Below are 14,749 nucleotides of genomic sequence, written 5' to 3'. Positions count from 1 at the left end.
TGGCGTCTCAAGCCCCGTTCGCAGCGACAGCAATTAAATCACTGGAGTACTGGAAATCAGCAAGTACCTGTGCTGTTGGTTTCTAGCACTGACAGCTTTGTCTGAATACTCGCCAATCGTGAATTTCGAATGAAAAATTACTAAATGGAAATATAAGCACTATATACATTTACATAAAGTAATGCTGTCAAACATTTAATTGCGATTAATCGCATCCAAAATAAAAGTTTTGTTTGCATAATATCTTGCATAATGTGTGTGCTGTGTATATTTATTATTTATATTTACTATACGCACGCATGCATGTATTTCGAAAATGTTACATTTATTTACATGTCTATATTTATATTCATATAATTTATATTAGAAATAAATATTAAAAAATTAGCATTTCTGAATACATATACATGCATTTTGTGTGTGTTATATATACACACACAATAAATATACACAGTACGCCACACACATTATGTAAACAACAACTTATTTTGGATGCGATTAATCATTTGATAGTACAAAAAAGTACGCAAAAATAAATACAAATAAAGACTTATGCACAGCTATCATTCACAAAAAAAAAAAAGGTAAAACTATGTGCACTACAAACCAGTGTGTTCATAATTAAGATAATACATTTTTATGTGAAGAAGATGGATACCATTAAAAAAACAAAAAAACAAACATTTATTTTTCATAACATTTTGTCATGCTACAAAGATCAAATTAAGCCATCAATGACTGTTCACTTCTGTTAAGTCAGATTGCTATTGGACTAATTATGAGTTTGCATAAACCGGACCTCCTATTTTGCTGATGCCATTTTATCCTGGGATAAGAGTGCCATCCTCTCTATTTGATTAGAGGACACTAAAGTGGTCTAGCAGCCATCCATTCATGACCTCTGCGGGTCACTAATGCAGTTCCTCACCACTCCGCCAACTCTACAAAACCGCAGCACAGAAAATGCCCCCTACCACCCCCTAACCATCCTGTTTTTAAAGAATCCAAAGTCCATAGATGCAGTCTGTCAGTTCTCTGACATGCTACCTGTTGTGCATGATGCTGAACAGCGGTAATCTGTAATTAAAATCTCGCTCTCCCACCGCAACAAGCACAACAGCTATCAGTGCAGGGAAGTTACAGGCTAAAGATATAATGACTGTGGGAGATGGAGGGGTCAGGAGAGAAGATGCAGCTGGTGGGACTGTTATTGTGCTCTTCCTCTGCGTGCGGTTGGGGCGTCCTGATGCGTATTAAAAACCTGCCGTACGAGATGCAGCTCAACCTGTGGCGCTGAAAGAAATTTGACAGAAGGGGTAAACTGGAGATGGATGGGTTTGCGATGTCCTCGTGTGGCAAAATACGAGCTCATGAATATTAATTAGTTTGTACTGACAATGCTCAGGGATTACAGATCTGAAATGTCAACAATGCGATTTTGAATTAAACGGACAAACAGGTTTTAAATGTTAAATGTCGAAATGTTGTAGAATCACAAATAACATTCAAAATGTAAATGTAAATAAATGATAAACCAGCGGTACTGTAAACAGTACGCTAAAGCCCCGTTGAGGCTAGTGAGTTTTCATTTTAAAACTGTGTTTAAAATTAAAATGATCCTCGTCTACGCTGGCTTTTTTTTTACCTCGGTTTATAAACGATCTCCGTCTACAGTAAAAGGCTCTTTTCAAAAGTTGTAATGTGATTCACAGGAGTAATCATAGCAAAGGTTTTGTTTTAAAATGAAAACGGGCTAATGTAAACGTTATACCTTTATACACGTATATTTAAACATTTACATTTATGACACTATTCCTTGTATTATGTTACTTTCCCGTCAAATTACAAAAAAAATTGTTTGCGCTATTATAAGGGTGTTTCTAATACAACGTCATAAATTTAACACCGTTCTCTCTTCTGATCAGTCTTTCAAATTTTTTTTTTTCTTGAAAGTCATAAAAACACTATCGTAGAGTTTTTCTTTTACTATTTCCTTAGCAATCATTTTTTATTTTTTATTCTATGTGTGCTCTATCAAGATTAAGCACATCTTGCATACGTTTTTTTCAGTTATTTGTCTATCAGTTCAAATGTATTCTGACTCCTCACTCATCAGCTTTTTTTTTTTTTTTTTTTACATACAAACACAGATGATGATGTCAGGCATTGTGGGAGGAGCTCCATCTCATGAGATTTACCTGTCAATCAGGCATTTTAATCACATTAGCTTGAGTGGAAGCGAAGAGCCCTCAGTCACTGTCAGATGAATTACAATTACACTTCCCTGTCATTCACCTCCATTCTGACATAATTAAAAATCGAAACAAGTAAACAAACATGAAATTCGAGAAGTAATATCATCTAGAAAGAGTGCGCTCAACACAGATCACCCGCAACGTCAAGAAAGCAAACCAAGATTAATCAATCGATATAAACATGCAAATCTTATTCAAATCTCTTCAATCTGTTGCCATGACATTAGTCGAACGGAAAGAAAACGCCCAAGAAGCAAAGAGTTCATGCTAATGTCCACTCTCGGGGACAACTGACAAAACAACAATCTTTCTTTTCACGTCTCTCTTCCATCATTCTTTCTCTGGCTGTCTCTGAACCTATTTACGGTCTCCCTCAATGATATCTGTAGCTCTGTAATAGCGAGAATATCTTGGAGTGAGTCGATAGCTGTGACCTTGCCAAGGCCAGAGACCGTCTCTGAAGCACAGAAAGCACAGCAGATGGATAATGTGGTGCTTCTCTTCATGGCTGAGAACACCTGGCTGAGCACAAACCGGCCTCAGTCTGTTGTGACTCTGGCAGCATTGATTTCAGTCACAGAGAGAGAGAGCCGTGACTATGCGCTCGCTGTAATCACGCTGGGATCCCTGATCGGGCGCAGTGCTCTCAAGCACATAAACACAATCACACTGATGACTAACTCCTCTTTATCCAATGCTGCCGCAACTGCCTCCACCGCGGAGATTTATTCGATATATTTCACAAATTAGTCTGATTCCACTTACTGTTGTTATGATTTGTATTCATTACCGTCATGAACTGAGAAATCGGTTCTTATTCACAACTGCTTTCAATCAGTTTGGTTGAGATCCCTTTTCCCGCCAATGTGGAGCAACAATAAAAAGAAGAATAAGAAATCACATGCAAGTGTACTAGATTGTTTATTCTCTGTGTGTGTGTGTGTGTGTGTATGTGTATGTGTGTGTGTGTGTGTGTATATATATATATATATATATATATATATATATATATATATATATATATATATATACACACACACACACACACACACACACACATTTACACATGTAAACACAATTAATCTTCAATCTCAATTTTTTCATAAATGATTCTAACATGTTTATTTGGTGCACTACATAATTTCCTATTAATATCAAAGCAGAAAACAGATGTGATGCTTAATCATTTTTGTGTGAATCATGATACACACATTCTTAGGATTCTCTAAACAGGACGCTCAATAAATGGAAATCACAATTGTAACATAATATAAATAGTATATAATATTAAATATACATATTTAAATAAATATTTTGGTCACTTATTACTAAGTTTATGTGTTCCTTCTGAATAAAAGTAACCATTAAAACATGGTGGTTTTGAATATTTAGTGAAACTTAACCAAATCATTACTAAATTCTTCACGATTCTCATCCCTAGTGTGCATGATATTGTTATCATCTGCAAGAGGCAGAATGTGTTTTTTTGAGTTCAGTAAGATGGTGGGCTCGTGTTAATAGCAGCTTGGGAGGACTTGCAGGCTTCTCTGCATGTGGAGTGGAGGAAGCACTAATTATACATAAGGACACCTGCTCATGATGTTCCACAAACAGTCAGCTCTGACGGTGTGCCAGGAGAGGCATATGTCAGGGCACACACACGCACAACTCTTTGTTTTTATGACACAATGGCAGCTCTCTTTCCTCTGAATCTCCAGGTTGAGTCATGCCTGTTATGCAGTCCTTTTCAAAACCCACTAACTTAAAAATAATCATACGTATGCTGTAATTTAAAAAGAGAATATATCAAACTGTCAGAAACAAATTTGACTGCTAAATTGAATGTTGGGCAAAATTTTTTATTTTTTTTTACTTTTTAAAAGCTTGTGCTGCTGATTACCTTCCAAAGCGTTATCACTTCCTGAAGATCGATGGCTTTTGTTAGGTGAAGGGATGAAAGATTTACTGCATGTAAAGCGAAACTGAGGACACCCATATAATTTGGTTATTGGTTAAAATCATTTTAATTCAATTTCAAAAAATTTTAATTGTAGAATAGGCTCAAGCCAAATGCAAAATAATCAGCAATAAGTTGTTTTGAGGTAAGAAAGCTAACACGCTTTCAAAGACAGGTAAGCCCACGCATACGCATTCACGATGAGCTGCATAGTCGAAATGATCCAACTCGGAAGCATAGATGCTGATTGGAGGGGAGTCACCATGACATGAGTATAAGGGACAAACAAACAGCAGCGCTGATCAAGCGATACCTCCAAAATACCCACAAATCATGCGCATCACTAACTATAATTAGCCTATGCCATTCCTGGAAAGCTCAACAGAGACTACTGTGATTAGTTTCATTAGGAGAAAATAATTCATTTGATGGCCTTGTAGGGAGATGGTATAATTACGCTAATTTTGCGGTGGCGTGATTGCAGCCTGGAGAACCTCTTGATTTGCACCAACAGTCAAGCAGTAATTATGACAGCTTTTGCCTTGTTTATTTGTTTATTTTCTGTGCAATCCGTTGGGTGCTGGGCCATAAAAACAGTGCGGTCAACTGCAGACAGATTTACAAATTTGCAGGAAGCATTATATGTTTGTGCGTATACACACACACACACACATACGTATATATAAATACACATTTTATAATGTATGGAAAAAGCACATACTCTGTCTCTCTCACTCTCTCCTTCAGAGACACACAGACATTAACATAAACGCTAATGTTTTTAGTGCTACTGACCACTTTATCCGTAACATCAACTAAAAAACAATTTGGCTTCTTACAAGTGAGATAACAATGGCGCTGTTAGTGAAGAAAATGAACTAAAACGAACACTTTTTTTTTTCTCCAACTCCCCCAGAGTCGATAAGTTGAGTTTTACTGTTGAGTTTTTGAACAGCCAGAAACCTCTTGTTTGCACAGGGAGCGTGTCTTGCAAGCTGGGGACTATTTTCCACATATCACTGCACCTTTAGTGGCCATGGTAAGGCAGCAAACTTCCTAGATTATATAGATCACGTTTTAAATAGGAAAAACTTCATTTTTGAACGCGATGCTACTGGTCTAATTGGATTCAATGATCTACGCTAAGCTAAGCATGGATGAAATGGTATCCTAAACGGCTAAATGGATTCCAAAATGGTAAAACTCAATTTATTAACTTAGGGAGTTGGAGAATGAGCCTATTTACAAAAACAATGAAGTGTTCCTTTAAAATTTCACAGTTTTAGCCATACACTTTTGAGAGATGCACAGACTCAAAGGTAATTCACACACTCTATTTTTCTCTCTGTCTCTCTCAGACACACACACACACACACAAACACACACACATAACTTAGTTATTAGTCAATTGGAAATACATTGTAATTTAATTCTGTAATTCGGAACGGCACGCCATCCTTGTGCCACACTGACCCAAGGCTTGGCCTTTACTAACCACTTTAAAGAGCCCTGTCACCTTGAGTCACAGCAGGACGGTGCATTGCGGAAAGTGAGAAGAGTGACAAGAAAGCGAAAGGGACAGAGGGAGAAAGTGAAAAGAAAGAAAAAGAAAGGTTTCAAGGTGCACAATAAAACCACGGCAGTTAAACAAGCCCCAAATTCAGACTGACTTTCTTTCTATTCCAGATCCCATCAGCCGCTCTCTCTGTCTCCCTTCATTGCCATCACTACAGCAGTCTGGGTGTGGAGATAAAAGCACAAATCGATTTTGCTCCCTCTCATTTTGGGGGTTGGATCAGGGGCTTGAATCAATGCGTGAGGGGTCGACACGACTGCAGACATTCTGCCTTTAACTAAACATCTGATATTGCTGCTGTTTTAATATCGTAAAAAAGTAAAACATCATCTCATGTTGAACAGTGGGAGCAAAAATGACCAATTTGTCAGCGATGCCTTAATGTCTTGCCTACGGTCTGCTAGGAACGGAGAGAGTTTAGGTAAGGATGTTTAAAACAATGATCCAGAAGAGAATTAGGTGAAAAAAAATATTGAATTCACCAATTCATGCGTGTTTGCACACTCAAGGGATTCAAAAGGAGAGGTGAAAGAGAACTCGATCTGGTATTCAGTTTCAGACGCTGCATGAACACCGAACTGAATCTCCCTTTGCACCTTCTTGCATCTGAACGGACACAATTCTGATAAAATACTCATAATAGTCCTTCTGGTAAAAGTTTTTGAAGCGTATCATTGGACCCGTGCATCAGGGACAGCAGCCTGTCATTAAATGTCATTAATGCTAATCAAGCTTTGAAAAAGATGAATATATATGTAATTTATACAGTAAACACTATGCAGTGCTATTTTACACTTAATTATTACATTTCCGTACCTGAATGCTACCAACCTTATTTTATTTCTAACTTTGTGCTGTTGTAATTATCTATGCTATTTCTTAGTTAGGCTAGTACTTTTATGCTGTGGTATTGAAGAGGACCTTAAAGTATGTCAAATGATAAATGGAAAGCAAAGTTATATTGGGTTTTTTGTTATTGCTGAACCCAAAAACGATCCCATCTGTGACTTAAACATTGAACCACTAGGGTCAACAATATACTAAATGTATCATATTTGGAATTATCCTCCTGGCAACCAATAATTTTGCAAAAAAAAAACACCTTGCAGTTGACAAAATTCATTTTAGTTCATCCTAGCTGCTAGTGAACACTTACACAACAGTTTGCCACAGTAACATTTTTAAAAGAAGTTGAAAGATGAAAGAAGTTTTGAAAGATGACCCACAAGGCTGCACTTATTTCATTAAAACACAATAAAAATGGGAATATTATGAATTATCATTACACGTTACAATAATTGTTTTCTACAACAATATGTTTTAGACATACAATTAAATAGAATCAATTCTTAAGACGCAAAGCTCTTTCAACATCAGGGCTCGAATCTTGAATGTATTATGATGCTTTAGAAATCAATCAATATTCTGATCTGCTGCTCAACAAACATTTCTTAGAATTCTTTGGTGAACAGAAAGTTCTAAAGACTAGCATTTATCTTTTGTAGCCTTATAAATGTCTTCAGCGCCATTTCTGATCAATTTAATGTGACCTTGCTTTAAAAAAAATTATTAATTTCTTACAGAAAAAAGATTGGTAAAAATATTCTTACTTTACCTTACTTAGTTGTTTGATGAGGGGCACGTTGCACAACCTGTCCCTGCTGGCATCTGCCTAATTTGGCAAGGTTGTAAATACCTAATTACCGTTTAAACATTAAAAAGCTGGTTTATTTTGCTGTCCTAACTCTGCAGGATTGGATTCAGCATTGTTTTTTTCCCCTGCTATCTGCTAACCTTATGGCTCAATTCTATATTACGCCATCCTAAATAGCCGCTAGCACGCAATTATTGAACCCTCTTCCAAACGACCACACAAGCTTCAGTTTGTGAAGGACGATATACACCTAACAAAGAGCATTATCCCTCCTCACTCCATGATTTTCAGAGAAGGTTTTAATTCCATCAGTGTCAACACACACAGGAACGAGGCCAACATTAAAGGGGCAGGCGGCCAAGAGCAGGGAGATGAAAGCATGCTTGCTTACCGTATTGAAATTAGGGAACAGGCCGACCGGAGAGGAGCTCTCCACGGGGAAGGTCATGAAAGGCTTCATGTCCAGACCGGACTGCATCATTAGAGAAGGAGTCCGAACCAAAGCGGGGAGCGTGTTGCTATGACAGGAACTTCCTGGAGTGGAAGAAGAGTGGAGAGAGTTAGGACACAAAACTTGCAATGCTTTGGGGATAAAACATCCCTTCTTGCATCCACTCAAGCGTAGATGAGGAAAGCAAGATGAGAGGCATTGGAGAACAGGCATTGATAAGAAGAAACTGGCCAAAGAAGCAGAATACCTTGGTGCTCTGGGGAGGAAGACTGGCACAAAAACAGACTAGTTCTGGTATGCAATGTTCCAAATGTAGTTCATTTACATATGAAAATTCGGTCTTCCTCATTTTTGGGTGAACTATCCCTTTAAAACATCATTTGCATGCACATTATTCGCAGAGAAATAAATCTCACTTCATTTATTCATTATCACTGTATTGATAAAAAAAAGAAATATCTATCTATCTAAAATTTTAAACACTGCCTTGCCAACTTAAGCAATAAAATAAGTAAAACTAAACAGAAAGTTAAAATGACTTAATAAAACGAGTCTCTGTAAAAATGAAAGAGTTCAAAATATTGATACTGAATTTTGGAATACTAGAGTCCTTTTTCTTCAACAAAGGGGTGGTGTGACATAGGATAATGATCTTAGCTTGAACTCTGATGGTCTAAGCTCATTAAGGGACCGTTTGTAAATTTTCACTGTTGTGACAATGACAAGTCTATCGTAAGTGGGTTTGAATAAAAGCGTCTTCTAAATGCCTGCCTTGTCATTTTAGCATGCGTATTTGTCACATAAGTAAGCTTGTTCATTTAAATTATTTTTAATTCTATACAATCAGTAACTTAGCCTCTTTTCATTTACTTACAGTCATTCATTCTGACTAGAGATCTGGATCACATACTTCTACAATAATAGAAGAGAGTTGTAACGTTACTGCAACGTCGCTGAATAAATTGGCCCCTAATGCGCTTTGATCAGCGTGAGCAGTACCATGTCCATTTATATGACAAAATGACAGCTCCAATCGGACGTGTAATGAAGAAGGATCTCGTGTAATGCGCCATGGAGATATCTAATCATGTATGTGACGAAAGAAAAAAGGGTCATTTCCAGTTCGCTGCCCGACTAAAAGAGATCCAAGATCTTTCCTTGTAAGAATCAGAGGTCAGGCTGCGAAACATAATCAGCTTGAGTACAGTCGAAAAAAAATTGCAGACAGCGGTCATGTCGTCTTAGTCTTGAATTTCTGTATGTAATGGTTAACAAATCCTTGTAATGCTTCTAAAAAACGATGCTAAAGCAAACATGCTTTTAGCATGGCAGGGGATACAGGAACATCTAAAGCTACTGCACAGCACCCAGGAGGTATAATGCACACTAATGCTGCTTTAATCATAAGCTAGCGTGGCACATTTTGCTCTTTGCAGGAAAAAAAAAAAAAAAAAAAAACAAGCTGCAAATGTGCTTTTTTCTTGTCATTTGGTCTGCCTGAAGAAAAGTGCAAAAGATAAACAAGGAATCAATGGCTGTCAAAATGAGCTAAACGGCAAAAGGAGTAAGGCAGAGCACGGGGAATGCATTTTGGCTTTCTTTTCAGATGTCGTCCAACAAGTCAAGGCTGACTAGACGTCCTCAATGAGGCGTCTTGTAGTGTGTTTTGTGGCTGCTTTACAAGTATTATTTGGTTATATAAAACTGCATTCGTGGCTGTAAAACAAAATCAAATTATGGAGATGAAGAAAAACTGTTATGGTTACGCTCCGTTCAGACTGTCAGAGTCAACATTTCAAGAAAATCGCTTCTAATTTCACTTTTTTTAAACCTCACTGATTGCAATGCAGAGGCCAGAACAAGTCCACTTCGGTATAACACAAATGCACACACTCCATCACTAGACAGATGTCTCCCTCACCACCTGTACATCCGAGCGCTGAAACACACTTATTTTATTCCCATTTGCTGAGTTTAATGAGAACCACATGCAATAACTGAACTTGGCCCTCTGACTGGCATCAAAATTCATAGCCGTGATTTGAAGCTCTGTGGCCCGACCAGAACATTCAGTTTCAATAAAACAACTGCGTTTTCATGGTTCAGATGAGGCGAAACGCTGCATATTTCAAAGCTTAATGAAACCATCAGAGATGCAAAGACTCCGATGGATAATGATTGTCCTCATCATTTAGGTTTTGACTCACCGTATTAGTTTAACCGCTTTGATGCATGAATTGTTTAATCGCGAAGGAAAATATTCTTAGCGATTCCTTTTACTTCAAAACAAGACTATAATCATTACCAATATTTTTCTCTGCCAAAATGATTCATTTTAAGAGAGTTACACATCTGGCCACTGCAATAAAGGATAGTATTTCAGAGGTACTTTGTGGATTATCACGATTGTCAGCCAATTCTTTTTACACATCGGTTGCATCTGTAATCGCATACTTCCCTTCTGTGCAGTGTGTGAAAATAGCATGTTAAAAGTAGCTTGGTTTACAACCAAAAATCACACGCTTCCATACTATACAGCAGGTAAAAAAAAAAACAGTATGCAAAAGAGATTCACAGGCTGCACCTGGAACCGCATACTTTCCTACAGCAGTAATAGAGTATGTGAAGAGAAGCATGTACAGATTCACGTTCTGCATCCAAAAAACTGCATACTTCTGTACTATATAGTAGATGTAAAAAAGGATGTGAAAAGAGAATACGAATATGCCTGAAATCACAGACTGCATATGAAACGGCATACGTCTCTAGTATACAGTAGGCAAAAGTAGTACGTGAAGAGTAGTATGTAAAGATTTACATTCGGCATCCAACATGGCATACTTCCATACTATACAGTATGAAAAAATCACCTTCTATTGCCTTATACTAGTTGAAAAACAGTATGTAAAATGTATTTCAGAATTCACAGGCTACATCTGTAATCCCGTACTTCCCTACTATACAATAAGCAAAAATAGTATGTGAAGAGTAGTATGTAAAGATTCACATTCTGCATCCAAAAATCGCACGCTTCTGTGTAATACAGTAACGCAGTATGTGAAGAGAAATATGTACATATTCACGTTCTGCATTCAAAACTGCATACTACCGTACTATATGGTTGGCAAAAAGATAAATACGTCTGAAATCATAGACTGCGTATGACACTGCATAGTTCCCTACCATACATTACGCAAAAATATTATGTGAAAAGTAATAGGTACGCATTCCGCATCCAAAAATTACATACCTACCTTCTATATAGTAGATGAAAAACAGTATATGATAAGAGAATATCTCCTATATATCTATATTACATATTTCCATATTATACAGTAGGTAAAAAAAAAAAAAAAAAAAAAGTATTTGAAAAGTAGTATGTACAAATTCGCAGGCTGCTTGCAGTATCACATATTTCCCCTTTTAGTATTCAGGTAAAAATTAGTATTCACATGGCTTCATCCAAAATCACATACTTCCCTTATATATTTATGGTCTCAAAAGTAATTACTTATTTAAAATAAGTACCTACAAAGAGTGTGATTTTTGATTCAGTCACCGTGACGTATAACAGTCACAGAATTATGGATAAGGAGTCATCAGCCATGGTGGTTAGGATGCACCATTAAACCCTGGAGTAAGTGATGAAAGCCATGCATCAAAGAGTTTAAAAACAAAGTCAACGTATTTCCCTGAGAAACCGTTTCTGTTGTTTCTCTCTATTTATTCTACCACGCTATTACTCTACTTCAAGCGCCAGCTTAAATTGCTGGGAACAATACTAGTAGACCATTAAAGAGAGACATGGAGCTCTGTTGCAGGGCAGACATGCCAGTGGTTTGAAGACTGTGGTCAGGGCCAATCACTAAAACCGATGACAGGATAAAGTGTGTGTGTGTGAAAGAGGCAGCAGTAATTACTGTTCTTCATTGTGCACTCTGAAGCCAAAGAGCTGTGTTTGGCCAGGACAGGTGTTATGAAGCAGACCAGAGCAAACAGACCACTGGGAGAAAACAACAGCATCAGAGTCAGTGATTTATGATATTCACTGTAAAATATGTTACAGTAAAATACTGTTAATTGTAGTATTACCGTATCATATACTGGCATATATTAGACACACATACATAAAACAAACCACATATTCACACAATATTCACCATGAGCCAGTGCTGTTCTCAATATTCAGCGCTCTTTTAAAACAATACAATTAACAAGTATCATACGCAATATTATGCTTATGCGTTTTTATTTTGCTTTGCCAATGAAGCCAAACTCTGGGCATCTGGGCAAAATCTGGGCATCACACAATAGACAACTGAGGATCATACATTAACAGATTTAATTGATATCCTAGGAATGAGTGGAATCACAGTCAGAGACCATAATACACTTTTTCAATGAAGTCGGTCAACTCAAATATGCAGATGACTGGCATTTGGAAACTAGTGTCAACTTCTCCAGATTGAAAATTGAGAAAAAACTGGGGCAATAGTCATGTAGGGTACTTAATAACAGACCAACATTATGACTCAAAGCAAACAGAGGTATAATGAGACAGCACAATAAATAGACATATGAATCATACCATGTAGCTATGGAAATGAATAACTACCATAATGCTATTGCCATAGTACCTGTCCAAGAACTATTTGGAGGCTAAAGACGAAAACATCCGTTCTATTTATTCTGTTCAAGGAGATTACAGACTCGACAGTGAGCTTCTGGTGTGATATTCAGTTTGTTTCTCTTACAGCGGCAGTCATCAGGTCTATCAGAGCCCAGAATGTATGTGTCATTCAAACAGATTCAAAAGCACCATCTCTTAAACCACATCAGCATCCAGAGAATGAAACCCATGAAAGTAATGACTGTTACCTGGGAAACGCTGGTGACAGCCAGAGAATATGCTGTAAGGAAAGTTCTGCGTAATTTGCAAGGTTCCCGAGGATGTGATTGGATTCGCATTGACCCTGAAAACAGCGAAACTCTTCATTTCCATTTTTGAAATATTTGATGTTTGCATATGCTGATAAAAATTCAATCAGAACACGGGTTATGTTTTTATTTGGAGGTTAAAAAAAACTGGTAAAATGGAGTAAAATCTATTAACATGTCTGTTTATTAGGCATCTGATTCTGTTGATGTAGTAATTAACCTCTTTAAGGAAAAAATAGCACCAACCAAAGTCCAATCAGCCTCCAACGGGCTAAAGAGCCTTACACTCGCACAAAGCACTCCAACATACCGCATTCAGTTGTTGAAGCAGGTACTGTAATGATCATACCATTTTGCTGTTTCCAAGGTTAGCTTCTCCTAACAATGCTAAAAAAAAATTAGCTGCACCACCAGAAGCTTATGAGCTGCATGTCATTAGTAAAGGTAACTGAAAGGTTAGAATGAATTGCAGCATATAATCCAAAACTGAACTACCCCGGCCAGGTAAACAACAGGGGTTTTTTAACAACCTCACAAAGACCCGCTAGTGTTTTTAGCCTCCTGCCTGATAGCTTGTTAGTAAAGCTGAAAATGTGTCCGCAGGCAGTCTTCGGGTTCTTTAGAAAACACTTCTTTCTTCATTTTCAAAACAGAGTATTGCATTGTGTTTTGCAATTTCATTACTACATACTTTCCTTCTAAAATGCTAATTTGTCATTTAGCTGCAACCTGCTGCCTGGGAAATGTCTGTATTTATGTTATATGCGAACAAAGCCGTATGATTAATGTTTTTTTTATGACGTTTGAGGTCGGGTCAATTATGAAGTTCTGAAAATTGTGATTGTTAGCGACCACATCCAAAATAAAAGTTTTGCTTAGATGTTACATGTACGGTGCGTATTTATTTTGTACACAGAATATCAAAAAATATTACCAAACCTAAACTTTGAACTTGTTGTCAAACTGGGTTTAAAACGAAAATCTTTTGCAAATCAAAATGTGCAGATAAATTATATATTCTGACAAGGATCTTCCCAAATAGAAATGTTCGCTTTCCTATATGAAAAGTGACAAGATGGATTTTCATTTATGTGCCATTTATATACATGCCATTTTATATACCAAACTTAAATCTTCATGGGGAAATTGTATAACCACTTTTCTTTCCTAAAATCACTTTAATCTTTGTTTCCAGGTGGGTTAGCAGGCTCTTGATACCCAGCTCTCAGAATATCCTGAGACATGTAGCTCTTTCTGTTTTGTGTTTACAATATGCATCAGACAGTCAGTGAGCGGACTCTGAAGGGCCCGTGGGGGCATTAGACTTATCTGGCTTGACAGACCTTGAATTGCAGATATACAAAGAAACCAGCAGACCACTTCTGACTGTGGAAACAAAGCAAGGTGTACAAGGTGTACAACCACGAAACCGAGTTCAAAGGTCAGTCTAGCTGGATAAGTACCATTCAACTGAGAGTGATCGAATGGTCTGTAATCAAAGCTTACGGAAGCTGTCAAAATGATCTTCTGTTGACTCAAAGTCATCAGCTTTTTTTTTTTTTTTTTTTGCAGAGAATGAAGTCTGAAATCGAGAAGATAAAAAGAAAATATTTAAATCAGCCTTGACCCAAGCTTCTCTTTCAACTCGGTTTCATCATCTAGCCATGAGCTTCCAAGTCCGATTCGAGAAATGAAATGCCTGAGCAGCAGCTGGCAGCGGCACTCGTCTCTCAGAGATTTGCTCTACGAGCAAACGGCCAGCAGACTTCAGCGCCATTAATACAACTGCAACACACAGCGGCCAAAAAACAATATTTAGACACTTCAGCAACACTGAAAAATGTTTGAATGTCAATGGACTGTAGTGAAATATCGAAACATAGGCCAAACATACTTTTCAAGCTAAAGCTTCATTGGA

The 14,749-nt window shown here is 37.4% G+C and overlaps 1 protein-coding gene across 3 annotated transcripts in view; it reads right to left on the bottom strand.

Annotated features, from left to right (window-relative positions):
• The window catches only part of znf385b (zinc finger protein 385B), a 110,345-nt gene that overhangs the window by 23,173 nt on the left and 72,423 nt on the right, over nucleotides 1-14,749 (bottom strand). For all 3 annotated transcript variants that reach the window (XM_043248684.1, XM_043248682.1, XM_043248683.1), the window contains exon 3: nucleotides 7,834-7,976. In XM_043248684.1, the coding sequence (XP_043104619.1) occupies nucleotides 7,834-7,976 (143 nt within the window). The remainder of the gene's footprint in view (nucleotides 1-7,833; nucleotides 7,977-14,749) is intronic.

Source organism: Puntigrus tetrazona, chromosome 9 (assembly GCF_018831695.1).
Source record: "Puntigrus tetrazona isolate hp1 chromosome 9, ASM1883169v1, whole genome shotgun sequence".
NCBI lineage: Eukaryota > Metazoa > Chordata > Actinopteri > Cypriniformes > Cyprinidae > Puntigrus > Puntigrus tetrazona.
Note: the sequence above shows the minus strand (reverse complement) of the source record. Positions and strands in the feature narration are given on the sequence as shown.